The sequence below is a fragment of the Grus americana genome, chromosome 2 (genome assembly GCF_028858705.1).
Source record: "Grus americana isolate bGruAme1 chromosome 2, bGruAme1.mat, whole genome shotgun sequence".
In the NCBI taxonomy this organism is placed as follows: domain Eukaryota; kingdom Metazoa; phylum Chordata; class Aves; order Gruiformes; family Gruidae; genus Grus; species Grus americana.
Genome location: NC_072853.1, coordinates 52,367,061 through 52,383,060, shown reverse-complemented (window position 1 = coordinate 52,383,060; position 16,000 = coordinate 52,367,061). Strand labels below are relative to the sequence as shown.

The window sequence follows — 16,000 nt, the reverse complement described above, 5'->3', positions numbered from 1 at the left end:
AGTAGCAAACTCGGCTCACATAACTGATTTCCAAACCTATGTAATACTTATTTTCCGAAGTCCAGTGAATGGGAAAACCCCTACATTTTAATAAAATATTTCTTTTTAACATAGTTACCTCCACAAATACACACTCAGTTTTAAAGTTTGGCATGCGAAAGACCTCCAGGAGGTTCTAAGTGAACTGATTGGCATGCAGTTGCCCAAAATGTAAGGAATAGTTTATTTTGTTACTGATCATACTGTTAAAGCCACAAGAAGGATACTAGAAAAAATTTTATAACTACCTTCTAAGAATCTAATGGGGAAGGAGGCTACGTTGTGTGTATCTGAAGTATAAACATACTCAAAAAAATAGAGGTAATTAACTCTTCTTCAGATCCACACTCGTGGTGAATAATGAGCAGTACCTGCATGGAAAAAAACAAAACAAAAAAGCCACTTAAATCTAGTAAGATGGGACTGGTAGATATTAGAACTCAAGTTGCTTTGATGGGACCTAAAAATACTGAATGCAGAAGTAACTTCAGCCACTAAAAAGGCTGATCTACAAGTCTTACTCAAAGCAACTTTAAATAAAAAAGCCTCTGAAGAAACAATATTGATGGAATAATTCTCATTGAAATCTGTACCTTCCCATAAAATAACGTTCAACTAAAGACCAAATAATGGAATTTGGCACTGAATGAATGCCATATATACTACCACAAAAAAAAAAAAAAAGACAAACTTAAGTGTTATAATACTTGATCTGTATCTCATTTTAATCATGCTGATTTTACTCCCTTACCCCAAACAAGACATGAAGAGAATAATTTTAGAAATGTATCTACTTGCTGGTAGCCCTAGAACTATTTAAGTGTGAGTTTAGCACCCAGCATGGCAATGGTTGCAACACAGACACCATTTCAATCCTGCGTGCTTTTCTTCCCAGTCGTAGTTGCACTAAGTACCAACACAAATGAAGATCCTATTTGAAATTATATATATTATAGTCTGAACACAAAGGGCAGTAAACAGCAGTGTCACAATATTCACATAAGCAGAAAAGTGCAATTTGTGGGATTGTGACATGCATTTTGAGACTGTTAGAAAAGGTCTCCAAAAATTCAGGCAAGGATTACTACTCTCCAACCTCAAACACCATCCTCTCTCAATTTTTTGTCTTTTGCTGCCTTTTGGCTACCTGTTTGCCCTGTAAAAGCCTTCTATAGCCTATTTTAAACCAACTGTGACCATCACTCAGCAGACAAATGCAATGTGTTTGATAATCCTACCATGACAGCATTGAGAATGTTGCAGGCCTAATGCAGAAAATTCAATCATAAATTCCAGATTAAGGTATTCTGTTAACGTAATAGCCAGGTATTTCGAATAAAATGAAATCTGATGGAAGAAAACATTTCTGAATGGCTTACTGCTGTTACACTTTTAAGCAACAGTGTATTAGCAGAAGTCTAAAAATAATTCTGTAAAAATGCAATAACTGACTCTCTAATACTTAGAACTCATTATTTTCATTATTGTCAACTTATTAATTTTCTTAAGTGATTAGTATAATATGGGGACTGATTATATTCACAGGAGAGGCAGTTTCAATTGAAGCATTTTGGAATTTATTCAGAAATACATCTTTTGGATTAAGCTGTCCAAAAAGTTTTGGCAAACCCTAAGCTCATCCAAGATTTTCAGTTCATTTGGTTTACATCAGAGAAGACATTTTAAAGTCATATGCCTTTGTTATTAAAGCAGCTCTAAAAGTTTCAAAAAGAAAACCTAACATTTCACATAAGCATCTGCATCTTCAGTATCCTCATTGTTCAGTCTTAGGAATGAACTGTGTTTCCTTTAAACCAGACAAATGGAAGTAATGCACAAGATGGGTCACAGCTCTTTCATATTCTAACATTAGAGCTGTTAAGGAAAATGTGCTAGAGCTTCAACCAGGACTGATCCTATTAGATACCTACAATACACAAAATATGCTTTAGTACCAATATCTTTCTTGCATGTGGTCTGAAGATGATTTCCCTTAGCACACCTATTAACGTGGGGTTTTTTAACAAAACCCCACCATTTTAACACTATTAAAACACCTTGCAGACTGTTGTATTTTGTTTCAGTCACTGAGAACTAAAGCAGGATTCCTTCACTCAGGCAGATGGCAAGAACACCTTAATGTAGTAAGAAACAAAAGCATTATGTCTGCCATATAACTTTATAACATTCTGCTGCAATATCAGAAAATTTGCTTTTCCTTTCCTTTTAATTGACATTACTTTAGGGCATCAAGGCTTATTTATTGTTGAATGAGAAGCCCAAGAATTCATATACATTGCTTGTGACAACCAAAGAAGTTAAAAGGAAAGCTATTATTCCCACCAGGATGCATGTTCTGCAAGGCCTGGAGTAAAAGAATGGAATTGTATCACTCCTCCCTGATACTGGAAGTCTATGCTCAACAACACATTACCTAACAGCCAGCAGCAGCAAGGCACATATAGCTTAATCACCAGCTGGGCAGACTGGTGCTGTACAGAGCCCCGTGGTATGTAATAACTGTTGCCATACCCTCCTCCCCTCCACGTTATGTCTATTTATTCTACAGATATTTGTAATCTTCTCAGAACATAAGGCAACTCTGCCATGAACAGGTAACTCATTTTTAATCTACCTCTAACTTTTCCTCCCAATTCAAGCAAGGTTAAAGATTGCTTCTGCTTGCTTATTAAGGTACAATGGCAAGAGAATTACAAAAGAAAGAAATAATTCAAAAAAGGGCAATACAGATGAGCAGTCACTACTGCATCATGAAATAGTAGTATGGATGGTAATTACAAATGTACTGTGTAGTGCATTGCTTTCACTGGATATTATGTATGTATATAATGAATGACGTAGAATATAGTTGGAAAGATGGCTCCAACACTAATGGCATTGTAGCTGAAGTGTTCAGCACTCAATTTCACATGAACTATGTTCTGCTTATTGTTTAATATCTGATGTAGATTTGCCTTTAAAAGCATAAGTTAAAAGACAATAGACTGCTTCCCCTGCATTTCCTCATATTTTAAAAGTTCTTACATAAAAGTAGGAAATGGGAGAGCAAACCTGGTATTTTTCTATACATCAGTTCTGGCTTGTCTGTACGCCCTATTTCTCAAATGAATACAAATACATGAAAATTTCTTATACTGTTTCTTCCTCAAAAATATTGAGGTAGGGAGGAAAATGTGGTTAATGCTGTATAATTCTTGATCTTTACTAAGAAAAGCATTTATGAAATTTTCCCCTAATAATCAAGTTTAGTATGAAATTTTGCACACTTCTATCCTTGATAATTTGTAGCAGAGAAATGGGTCTACTGCCTACTTCCCGACTCCTTCATCAAATTACAGATATTCTCTCTTTCCTATGAATGTAATATAGAGAATGAGGTTTTGACTGTAGAACACATTAAAATCCTTGGATGTAATTATTATATACTACCCTCTTTTAAAACTAAGATTCTTTCAAAAGATAGATAATGGTAAGAACTTCATTTGAAATATGATTAAGTTTTATATTGCACAGATGTATCACTTTTGGAATTAATGCAAATCAAGACAACCATGAAATCTTTCTAAGATGACATGAAGTTCATCATCATTGTCTTCAATCCCAATATTCTATTAACCTTAGGTTCAAAGAAGTCAAATGTTGGGGTGGGGTTTTTTGTTAATCTGAAAATCGTAAGAACCTTACAGATGGGCTTGGATGCAATTACAGCAGAATAGCTATTTAGAAGTTATCAGATTAGACATTAGCCCAAATCACAGCTTCTTCCACTTTCTTCAGCTCAAGATATTCTTATCTAAGAGGATAAGCTTGAAATACAAACACATTAACTGCATTCACATCAGGCACCTGAATCCACAAGCATTTCCTAACGTAAATATTTGGGTTTGCAACTTAAAAACATCATTAAAAATAATGTCCTGCTCTTAGAAAAAAAATTGGCAGAAATACTAAATTGATCCTGTGGACTCAGAGAGGATACACAGTTGATACTGTATGGTATTACAGCTAGAGGATTCTATAAAACTGAACCACATATGCATCCCACAAAGTTATCCATCCCACTGGAGTTAACACTTGATGCATATGTCATTACTCAATGCACGCATATGCTAGAATAGTGTATTTTTTTCTGGAGACTTTCAGATGTCTGAAACCAGAAGGATAGTGAGACAGATTCCTACATTTGTCTGCAGCAGGGGACATCTCCCATACTAATCTACTCCTGCTCCAGTACTATCCTTGACCACCTTACCTTCTTGCTTATTCAATTTGCACATTTCTATTAACAACAAATGGCACCCCTCAGGAAACCCGTATCAGTCCTTGCCAATCTTCTGTTCCCAAATCCAGAAATTGTCATTAGATTTGCCAAACTTTCTCTCTGCACACAAGGCCTACAATATCCTTATTGTGTCTATCAGCCATCCAAGACAAAACAAGTATCCCAATACCATCTCCTTGTTAGCCTGTCCTACTTCTAGGGGCATCATGGAAGTTCTAGAGACCTAAAAATAATTTTTTAGTAAAAGAAACAAGATAGGCCTTAAAAAAAAAAATTGTTGAAGATAATAAATAATTTATTACTTAGATGCAAACTATCTTCTGGCTACTTAGTACTTTTAAAAAACCCACAAAACAGCTGCATGCAAGTAGGTAAGACGCTAACAATAATGCCCATTTTCACAGTTCACAGCAAGAAGCTCTGGCACATAACGTACACAGGCTTTCTTTTTTGTGATTCTGTGAAATGAATCATGAATAGAACTACTCGGCACGTAGCAAAAGACACTCAAAAGGAAGAAAAACTGAGAAAAGTCTCAAGTCAGACTTGGACTGCATCATATGGCATGAAGAATGTGAATGACAGAATGAAAAATGCTTCTAAAATAACTTAGAACGGCCTCCAAATCAACAATAATGCCAAATATATTAACTACATAAAAAAGAATATCTGGAGAGCTAATAAAGTAACATACCAAGGTCACCAAGACCAGATGTTCCTGGACCAGAAAGTCTAACCAAGAAGTTACCAAGACTTTCTCTAGTATAACTTTTTTAATCCCATGATGCTACTGTCCAGTTAACACTTTCTGTCAGGGAAAGGAAGGTAGTTATAGTTTCAGCACAGTAACTGTGTACCAATATCTAGAAACCAAGCATATCACACCACCAAGCCATCCTCCCAACAATCCCCAAGAGAAACCTCCTAGCAAAACTAGGATAACTAACAATCATTCTTCTGGTATTTCTGTATGACTAAAAATTAACAAGTAGAGACTTGGTGTACTAATTCACTGGCAAGAAGGTTTATCTAAAGTTCAGATTATTTTCTAAGAGGAGGTGAGGATGTTTCTGTCATGGACATTATCAGAATACAATCCACCAAGAACCACTGACTATGGGTCAAATGACTAGTGTTAAAGAATTATCTATTTAGCACGGCAAAAGTTACTTACCCATGCAGAAAACAGAGTGTCAATCAAATTGTTATGAGAAAAAAAAAAATCAGAGGGAATTTAAAGATTCGTAAGACTCCTTACTTTGCCCTCTTACTCTACAGTTTCTGTTCTAGAATAACCATCTAAATCATTGGTCTATAGCTGTCACAAAATGCAACTAGAGTTGTAAGTTTTCAGAGATAGAACTGTTTACTCACTAAACTAAATAATTTGCTTGAGTACACATTGTGTGAAGCTTTAAAAAGATGCCTAGCCACTGAGAAAACAATAGGGAAAGTTTTTCTCAAATTAAAAGCATACCTAACTTTATACAGTTATTTACAACTGGTTTAAGGCAGTCTGCTCTTTCACTTTCATGTTAACCATGTTGTTACTCTAGACATACACACAAGTGAGAAATTTCAGCTCTTTCAACTTCCAAAATATTCAAACTCCACTGCAGCTTCCTACTTATGTGAACATAGCAGCTATAAGTAATTGCTGAACTAATTTTCCAGCTTCTATCCAAAAGAACCAACACTATCTTCTACAAATTATGTTTACATCTTTGGTAACGCTCAAGATGTGAAAGTACTTGGGGGCCAGGAAAAGGACAAACAGGAATAAAATGGGGAAATGTACTATATGCTGCCATTATAACGTACTGCATTCCATCACACTTTCTGCCCAGTCTCACCCTACAATGTACCTAATGTATATCAGAAGCGATCTTTCAAGATGTCTGGATTATTCAGCAAAAACTAACCAAGAACAGAACAAATACCAGAACTATTTACCAGATGGTTTCAAACGCTTTAGCTATGAAGATATATCTTTATGTTTGTAAACTGTGGGATAAAATTGAGCTTGAGATTTAAGAGTAGCCCAGCAGCCATTTGGTACCTAGATGAAATGAATTGGTGGCCTCAGTTCAGTTATCCTGGAGGTCTTACCTACTCGAGTGTAGAGTACTGAAGGTAACATGTGTGATAAAGAAAATAGACTTTGTGGATTCTATTCTGGATTTCAGACATGTGAACAGATATTTCCTGTAAGTCTTGTAATATCAGTTAGTGTGAAGTAGCTGATTTTACAATATACTTTAAATTGTACAAAATTTTCAAATCTGAGCTTTAATATGAGAGATATACTCGGATACAGCACATATAATGAAGTTATGGAATAAGAATTTGGACTTTTATATTTAAAGATTACAAACACACTAGAAATTCAGTAAAGTTTCAATATACTATGAAGTTGTATCAGCTGAATTCCCAGGCAGTCTCTCTTCAAATTACACGCAATTAAGAATAAGTAATTTAGAAGTAATCTAAGATTACACAGTTACAAAAAACAGTACAATCACCTCTTTATCTGACTATTAAGCCAACCATTGCAAACACCAGTTGTACTGAAACCTGTATTTAGCACTTTCAGAACAGTGACATTCCTTTGTGTTCCCATCACCACCCTCACCACCACCCCCAAGATTAGGGAACTGTAACAGAAAGAATAAAACGGGAATGAAGCACCACTATCCTACTAAATATTTTTATACATTACACATAACGTGTCTACCATGGCTCTTAAAAATATTTATTTCCCAAAGTGGATTATTCATGGCCTACTGTGATACTAATCTATTAAAACATGACTTAATGTAATATGAATTTTAACTAGTGCACAGCAAATAAAAGGTAATGCTTATGTCTTTAAAAAGATAAGGTTTTCTTACCACATATTTTACAGCACTTATGAACTGGTTATGAAAGAGCAGATGTTGGGTTTCATCCTCTGGATTTGATGCAGTGTAAAGCATTCCACAAATATTACAGGAAATAGCACCAAATCTCTTCTGTCCTGCATCCTATTTAAAAAAAAAAAAAAAAAGAAAGAAAGAAAAAGGCATTTGTCAATTACAAGCACAGTAAATACAGTTCAACAGAACTTTAATCAGACATGCCTCTTTGTAACTTCTCTTCTGGAAACTCAACACAGAGGCTAAAATGGAGTGAAACAGGAGAAAACAAGTACAGAATTTAGAATTCCATCTTTCAAAAACCCATACAGCCTCAAAAGGCACAGGCATTAAATCGCAGAGCAAACTCTACCCAACATTAAAATTAGCTCCCCTCCCATTAGTTTTGAACAAATGGCTTCCTTTATTTTATGAAATACAAAGAACAGAGAATTTTTCCTTCATTACCCTATTTGCAGTAAATATAATCATCTTCCACAAAGGAAATTCCCACATCCAGCCCCACACTATTTGTTTTTTTCCTACAGTTCTGCTGCTGCCTGTCTTTTGGTTGTGAGTTGCTTTGAGGTAGGCCAAAGGTGAAACATTTTCCTGAATGTTTGGAAGGATATTATAAAAAACAAAAGTTATGGAAATAATTGTGAAGATAAGCAATACATCTGCAACAGCTAATCACCGTCTTTTAAGTTTTTATGAAAACTAAGTATTTCAAGGCAATCAAATAGCATTATGCTTTTTTATCCCTCTCTTCATTGATTAAAAGCTTCATTTAATATACTCTCAGGACTTAAGACTTAACTCTTAATTGGAAACAGCTAACTACAATGTTTGATATGCTATCTTAATTGCACAAGGTTCAAAACTTTTATTTTTCAGACACTGGATAGCAACTACAAAACAAACGGAAAATCATACCATTTTATTCACAACCCTTTAGGTTATCCTCCTACTCTATAACCAACCGTTACCAAATTAAGGGCATTACTCAGTATCTATTGCTTTGCTATTTATTCATTAAAACAGTGTTATTAATTTGGAAGTATGCTCAGTTTAAGGGGTCAGCACCTAATAACGAAGTGCAGGAGGTGCCATTTGCAAAGAGCAAAAGAATACTTGTTAGATTGAAGTCTTTAGCCAAAAAGGCATGGTTTAAGTTATGGCTTAATGCTCAAATACATTTTTTTAACTACATTTTGAAATTGAGTTTATATAAGCAGCAATAAATGTCACTTTTTATCTATTCTAACATATCTCACAAGTAACAGAAAAACAAAAAGTTTATACTCTAAAATAGGATACTATATATGCAAAAGAAGACTTGAGGGTGTTTTTTCAAAGTAAATTGATCTGTGTGCACAAATTCAAAGTGCACAATTTGCAAGAAAACATCACCTGAATTTATTTTTTTTCTAAGAGCTGAAAATATTCATAGAAAAAAAGCCTACTTTACAGAAGAAAGCATTTTGCAACACAGCAGAAATGTTTACGAATAATTTCTTACTCCTTCCATCTTCAAAAATATGTTTAAGTATGTCTAAGAGCTAGATGACAGCTCAGTTCTCCACACAATAGCAACTTATTTCAAGCAGTCATTAGTGAAATCGAAAACGTAGGTATCAGTTTCTTTCCAAGAATGGACTAAAGGTAGAACTGGCCAGGCAAACTCAGACTTGAACTTCTCTTTAAGAGCACATATATGGAACTTAACCAAAAGAAAGTAGCTGAATCTGAGAAGTCATTGCTTTAATGCTATGTCAATTTATACATTCCTACTGTATGCAGAAGGAGAAACAGGAGTATACTAATTTTCTGAAGGAAAAAGGAAAGATGAATCCTGAGGTTATATTTGCAAAGTTGGAATAAGATGAGGTTTCTAAAGGTGTAAAAACTGAACTAAATACATTTTATTTTACCTGCAGACTTCTGTTAAAGCAGCACTATAGTTCAAAACAAGGTACCCATCTGGCCACCAAAATATACTGCATTTCAAGGGTTTATACATGAAAGATGAAAAAAGGCAGTTCAGCAGGAAGGATAATGTATGGCGATTACCTTAAGGTAAACCAATTGAACTGAACTTAGTAATTCCTATCTTGAAGACGGAGAACATATCCCCTATATCTAGGGTAGGATAAGTGAAGAGGAAGTCTACTTTGATGCTTGGAATATACTTACAAAAAAAAAGACACGTCAATTAGAAAATCCACTACATAAAGCAACTCTTAAAATACTTAGCATATATCAGTACTGCAGTAAGCCTCATGAAACAATTTCTGTTCAAATGATCAAGCAGGTAAAGGTATTTAAACTAAAATACCTATTTGTTTACTATGAAAAATCTCAAGCCAAAAAAATAAAAAAGCCTAGCTATGTAGGAAGTCATCAAAAAAATTGGGACAAGGATATCCTCAAAGTTGTCAGACTCCTTAGCTCATCCCATCTTACCTTGTAAACACATATGCTCTTTCAGGAGTCTCCAGGAACAGATTATTTCCCTGGAATAGTACAGCCATATTGTATTTTATAGTCTGAATTTCTTGGATGTTGATGGTATCAGTGGGTTTGGGTTTTTGGGGGGGATTTTTTTGTTTTTTTAAAGATTTCACTGATACTACTATTTTTACGTGCATTCGGTTGTATCAGTGGGCTACACACACAATATTAAAAACTTGTTATGTGAATATCAGAAAAAACACATTGTAGTATCTAAAGCAATCTTTTGAACTCTGTAGCCCTTAACACATGCCGGCTACACTTTTTAGCAAGTATTTTACAATATTTTACAGTATCCTGAGGGTAGTAAAGAAGATAGCCTTTTTGTGTAACTGAAATACTATTTCAAAGTCACACCATACCAAAAAAGAAACAAAACCAACCGACCAAACAAACCAACCCAGCAGCTTTGTAAATGCAATGCAGACTACAACAAAAAAGCCGAAACAAACAAAACAAAAAAACAAACCAGGACATGCAAAATAAAGTCAGGAATTATGAAGAATACATTTTTGTAATTTAATAAAACATCTACAGAATCTATTTTTAACCTGATGTCATTGCATAAGCAAAAGTGGAAAGGGCATGCATCAAGAGGGGAAAAAATGCTCACAAGCAATAATACTGCATTAAAGGCTCCCAGTCCTTTCTAATGGGGAGAGAAGGGAAAAAAAATACAACCAAGAACACCTTATGCACCACATATGGGAGTAAATAAAAATTTAAAACTGGGATTTGGCGGGGGGGAGGGGGAGCTTCTCGGCAAACATCAGATACTGGGTACTGGAGAATAAACTGTCCACTTGTCACAACCAGAAAAAGATGCAAGAGGTTTGACTCTCAGAACTTAGAGAAATGTTTTTCAAAGCAGTATTTAAGAAAATGTGGGGTTGCAGGCAGAAAAATGTGTTACCCTATTTATAACTCAATTTTCTACAGTAACAATAAAGAGCAAGGATACTTTCATTTCCTAAGCAAAGTCTGCATGTGTAGATGGCATTTAGGCATTCCCAACATCTCAGGCAATCCTCATTAATCTAGGCACAGGATATCTAAGATCCAGTGTTTCAAGCCTAATTGCAATTGAACATTGCAACAATGTTGTCTTAATCTCCAGAAGGGTTTCTTAATTCTGTGTTAGACAGAAAGAAAAGTCTTACCAATATCTTCTTTGAGAAGGTGCATGTCTGCTGATCCTCCATATGTGGCATAAGGAGCCCTGCAAGCAAAAAAGGCATTTGGTGCCTCTGTAGGAGATGAAAAGGGCCCTTTTTTTTTCTGTCTCTCTTCAGGCATAGATTAGGTCACCTCCTTCTTGATTACCTAGTGTGTTAGTTAGAGGAAGATTATTTTTTCCTCTACTCTTTTCACAGAACAAAGAATAAAATCCAGCCATAGAAACAGGCGGGCTGGAAAGGAAATACAAGAAGAGCAGGAAGGAACACCACGAAGATTTTTGGGCTCTCCACAAAAATGAAAAGGTCAAAGAATGCTATTTCAATGAAAGATGCATTCAAGACTGAAGCTGATGGGTAGATCCCCTTGCTGACCAGGAGGATCAGAAGACATGACCCAACTCAGAAACAAGTTTCACTTCAAATGAAGACTGTGGAATTTAAAAAAAAACAACAAAAACAAAAACCCAAACCAACCCCCCAAAAACCCCTAAACAACAACCAACCAAAAAACCCCGCTATCACCAGTACCCATCTTTTTGAAAAACTACTTTAGCCAAAGGATGTAAATAAACTTAAAAATTTCAGAACTCAGATGTATCTAATTTTATTCAACATTTTTGAAAAATTAAAATGGAGAGTCATTATCCATCATGAAATGATGTCCTCACTGATCGTTAGCTAAAGCAATATGAAAAAAAATACAACGTTAAAAAACAAATCTGCACAATATTTACAAGGGACAATTAATCTGTTCTCAACCCATATAAAAACATAATTCAAGTATATTACAGAGAGTGTTCCAATGTGTACTGGTTTTGGCTGGGATAAGGTTAATTTCCTTTACAGTAGTTGCTATGGTGCTGTGCTTTAGATTTGTGACCAAAACAGTGTTGATAACATGGGGATGTTTTAGCTATTGCTGCACAGTGCTTACACAGTGTCAAGGCCTTTTCTGTTTTTCATGTTGCTGTGCCAGTGAGTTGGCTGGGGGTGCACAAGAAGTTGGGAGAGGACACAGCTGGGACAGCTGACCCTCACTGACCAGAGGCATATCCCATATCATACGATGTCATGCTGAGCAATAAAAGCTGAGGGAAAGAGGGAAGAAGGGGGGTATGGTTGGAGTTACAGCATTTGTCTTCCCAGCTGTTACACGTGATGGAGCCCTGCTTTCCTGGAGATGGCTGAACACCTGCCTGCCCATGGGAAGCGGTGAATGAATTCCTTGTTTTGCTTTGTCTGCATGCACAGCTTTTGCTTTACCTATTAAACTGTCCTTATCTCAACCCATGAGTTTTCTCCCCCATCCTCCTCAGGGGGAGTGAGCAAGCGGCTGCATGGTCCTTAGCTGCCTGCCAGGGTTAAACCCACAACACAATGTTAGCAGCCATCGTGCTTGAATTCCTGTTTCAGGTGCCCAGCTAACCTTACAAAACATTCTCACGCTCAGGACAAAGGACACCAAACACAACCCACCTGAATATGCTAAGAGAAAGCTGAGTTGCTTCAGTGAAGTAGAATGGGAAGGAGTGGTAATACGAAAAGATGACCATTACTGCCCCCCTAAGAACAGAGCTGTCCCAAAGGGTAAGATTCGTGTGGGAAGAAAGGAAGAGTGACTGCTCTCAACTACCAAACTCCCTCCCCAGTCACTTATGCAGTAACCACTGCCTTGTTTTTACTGGGATTACAGGAAAGAAAAGAGGCAGTACTTAAGTAACGTGAACAACAAAAGATTGCTCAAAATCCATTCTTCAATTCTTCAGAGAAATTGCCAACTGGACCATACCAGTTTAAGAAAGAAAACAGCAACTTTAAATGATAGCTATGCAACTTTCTTCAGGCTCATAAGAAATCACTTTTACGCTTCTTATTTCCACTGAGGATTGTGTTTTCAGCTTAAATCAAAATATTTGTTTCATATATTACTTATTTTAGTCAAACAGGAAACTATGTTCAAGTTTAACAAAAAAATACGGAAGGAGAAATTCAAGTATGATCTCCAAATGTGTAAACTGAATTAGTGTGCACATCACTGTCACATATAGCACTAATTCAAACTTCAGAATGAAAAGCATCTTCCATCAAGCAATCCTGACCCATGCATTTGCTGACGCTTATAAAGATCATCTGCATTTAACGATGTTTGCTTGCATGGAGGCATTAACTCTAAGTCTATACCATCTTTTTATCACTTCAGTGATTTGTTTTCACTGTTCATTCTTTTTACACGTTCTTTCCTAAAATTGATGAGTATCATTTTCAAAAGACTAGCTTAATTTTCAAAGGAACACTTCTCCTTAGTGGCATAAAATACAAGAAGTATCCCTGTACCTCATGGATAATTATTTAGAACATTTCTTTGTAGCATTAATGCTTCTTCCAATTCCTATTCTTATGGTCAAAATTTTGTCCTAGATCTGGCAGGCAAACAGAATTTTTACAAGGAGCAAACAACTGCCTTTCCTTGTCTTGGATGTAAAGCATATCTCATTTTACGAGAATTGAAAACACATGCTTTGCACATTTGTATTTCTTTCCATTTCGGAAGTTAAAGGAACAGATGATTTCATATTCAAGTTCTCATACTTGCACATTAGATTTAAGTACTTGGAAAGTAAAAAACAATTTTAATGCATTATTCTCAGAAACTTCCACTATGCAGCTTCACATAACCTGTCAACCTACCGACTGAACACTTAAATGAAGTGTAAGAGGGTACAGTTCACAAGTATTCAGAAGAGACTACTTTTCTAAACACCAAGTCATGGATTTGGAACATAATGTATTTTTAGCCTCAATCTTAATTTCTTTTCTCCAGAAAGACAGGTCATACTTTCCGAGGTCTGAACCTAGATCTTTGCACATTACTTCAAACACCATTGTTTCCTGTCACTGTTTGTTTTACGAAGTTTGTTGCAGCGTCAGATTCCATGCTGTTTTCAGCTGAAGTTCTACACTCTGAAGAGACTTGCTTTTTAGATGTGTGACAGCAAGTAAATCTGAAGAAAACAGAAACAACTCATTTTCTTAGTTGTACCTCTACAAAATGAAGATAATTTTATGTTTGAAAACTGCTCTGATAACTACATGATGTGTACCAAGAAAGAGAATGGTGCAAGTACAGCTGCTAAATATTTCTTCTACAAACAGACTTCTGTTATAGTCAAATAGCCTTAAAGCTTGTTAAAGATTATATTACTTAAGGAAAATAGAAATTTAATCTATTCATTATAGCAATCATACAGGAGAAGGAAGATAAGATGCATCTTTAAGGAATAAATATAAAAAAAAAAAATAGAGTGTACTGTGGAAAACGAAGACTACTTTTACCATAACACCTCTCTAAATATAGCTCAGGAAATGAAAAGGTTAGAATACACAGACAGTATTGTAACATCCCAGACTCTGAGCCTCAGATATTGTAAAGACAATTAAAAGGACAGATGTCAAACTTAAATACAAAAGACTAGGAAAATAGAAAAAAAACAGCAAAACAAAGATAATGTATCGTGTGGTGATTCAAACTAAGCCCAACTAGTTTTTCCCCTTTGGTTACAAAAAAAAAAAAGGGGTTCTGTACATACATTAAGACTGACTGGCTTGACAGATCTCCAAAAGAATCAGATCTCACAGTAGAGAGCCCAAAATTGCATCTTTCAGGCATTTAATTTTTTTTAATAAGTGGAACAAAGTGCAAGTTAAATGTTCCATGCTAAGAATAAAAGCATGACTTCCCAACTTTGCTCAAGGTAAAGAAGAATAATGGAACTGCTTCTTTTAATACAACGCACCAGAAACTTGAAATAAAAAATGTTTTATAGCTATTAACTATAAAATTTTTTATAGACACTACAAAGGCTAATTTAAGTGATTTGGTTGTGTGTAGTAAGACTGCACTCCATATAGAAGAAATTTCAACCTGAACAGCTTTTAAACCAAATGAACCTTATTTCTGTTCTCAGAGGACGGCTACAGAAGTACATAAATACCTTTGAAAGTATTTCCTAAAAAAAGAAAAAAAAATCCAGCCATTCAGAATCAACATTTAAAAGAATTCACCATGGTTTTGCAAACAATGCTATTAATTACAACATGTACCTTACTTTATTACATGCATTTAATCCCCAATCTCCCAATCTTTTGAGTATTTGTAGGAGCAAAGTCTGGTACTTTAGAAGTCAATTCAGTGATTTTTCCCCTCCAGATGCTAGCACAAGCTATTCTAGACATAACTATGTCTCGTCTCCACAGTAACTAATGTCAAGGATAGTATTTTACAAAATGGCTTAACAAATATTTGGGTTCCTCTATACGTTTTGACAATGCTAAAAGCAGTCCATCTCTGTCTGTCCTTCCCCCCACCCCCATCCCGTAAAAGAATAACAGAGCAATACCTTACCTAATGCTTTCTTGGTAAAGGGAACTACAGGCATTACCGAAATGCCCTTTCAATACAATAAAAATCCTACTCTGAACTCAATGAAATCAAAGTGAATTAGATTTGTACAAAGTGCTGAAATATATTAGGTATTATGAAGTTGTTACCTTCACATTTGAAAATTAAATACAGTGCTCACTTGCATTTTCCAGGAATACACACAGAAAACAAGAAACTAGGTCTCTTCCATTTTCCCTAATGTTTTTCGTTGATGACCCATTCTTTATATTCTACAATTTTGCTAGGTAAATAACTTATTTTTTTTACTGTTGAATACCTAGGGAAGAAATATTACTCTCCGAATTTGGGCTGAAAACAAGACTACTACCAGCATAGTCAGTAAGTTGCAAAAAATCTCTGTATGAATACTGTAGAGGAGAGCTACACAAGCTCTCTTCAGTAGCTAACCAGAAAGTTATGCGTTTCTTCTTGTCCTAGCAACTCTTCAGTCAAGTTCTATTACTGTATGAGCAAAAATTCAGTTAGCTTTACTGAAATGAAAAGGAATATTCTTATAGTCCTTTTAATATAGTTAAGATATTTAATCATGCATTTTAACTCTGTTGGTAAAATGAGTTTCAAAGAGGCAACAGCTGAAATACTTCTTAAATGTTAGATACAGTTCATTTAT

General features: G+C 35.4%; 1 protein-coding gene across 3 annotated transcripts in view; it reads right to left on the bottom strand.

Moving 5' to 3' along the window:
* ESCO1 (establishment of sister chromatid cohesion N-acetyltransferase 1) overlaps positions 1-16,000 on the bottom strand; it is a 34,864-nt gene that overhangs the window by 8,071 nt on the left and 10,793 nt on the right. For 2 of the 3 annotated variants that reach the window (XM_054816734.1, XM_054816736.1), the window contains exon 8: positions 7,234-7,365. In XM_054816734.1, the coding sequence (XP_054672709.1) occupies positions 7,234-7,365 (132 nt within the window). Of the gene's footprint in view, positions 1-287; positions 411-7,233; positions 7,366-16,000 lie in introns of all 3 variants that reach the window. The other variant, XR_008575878.1, reaches the window with a different exon arrangement.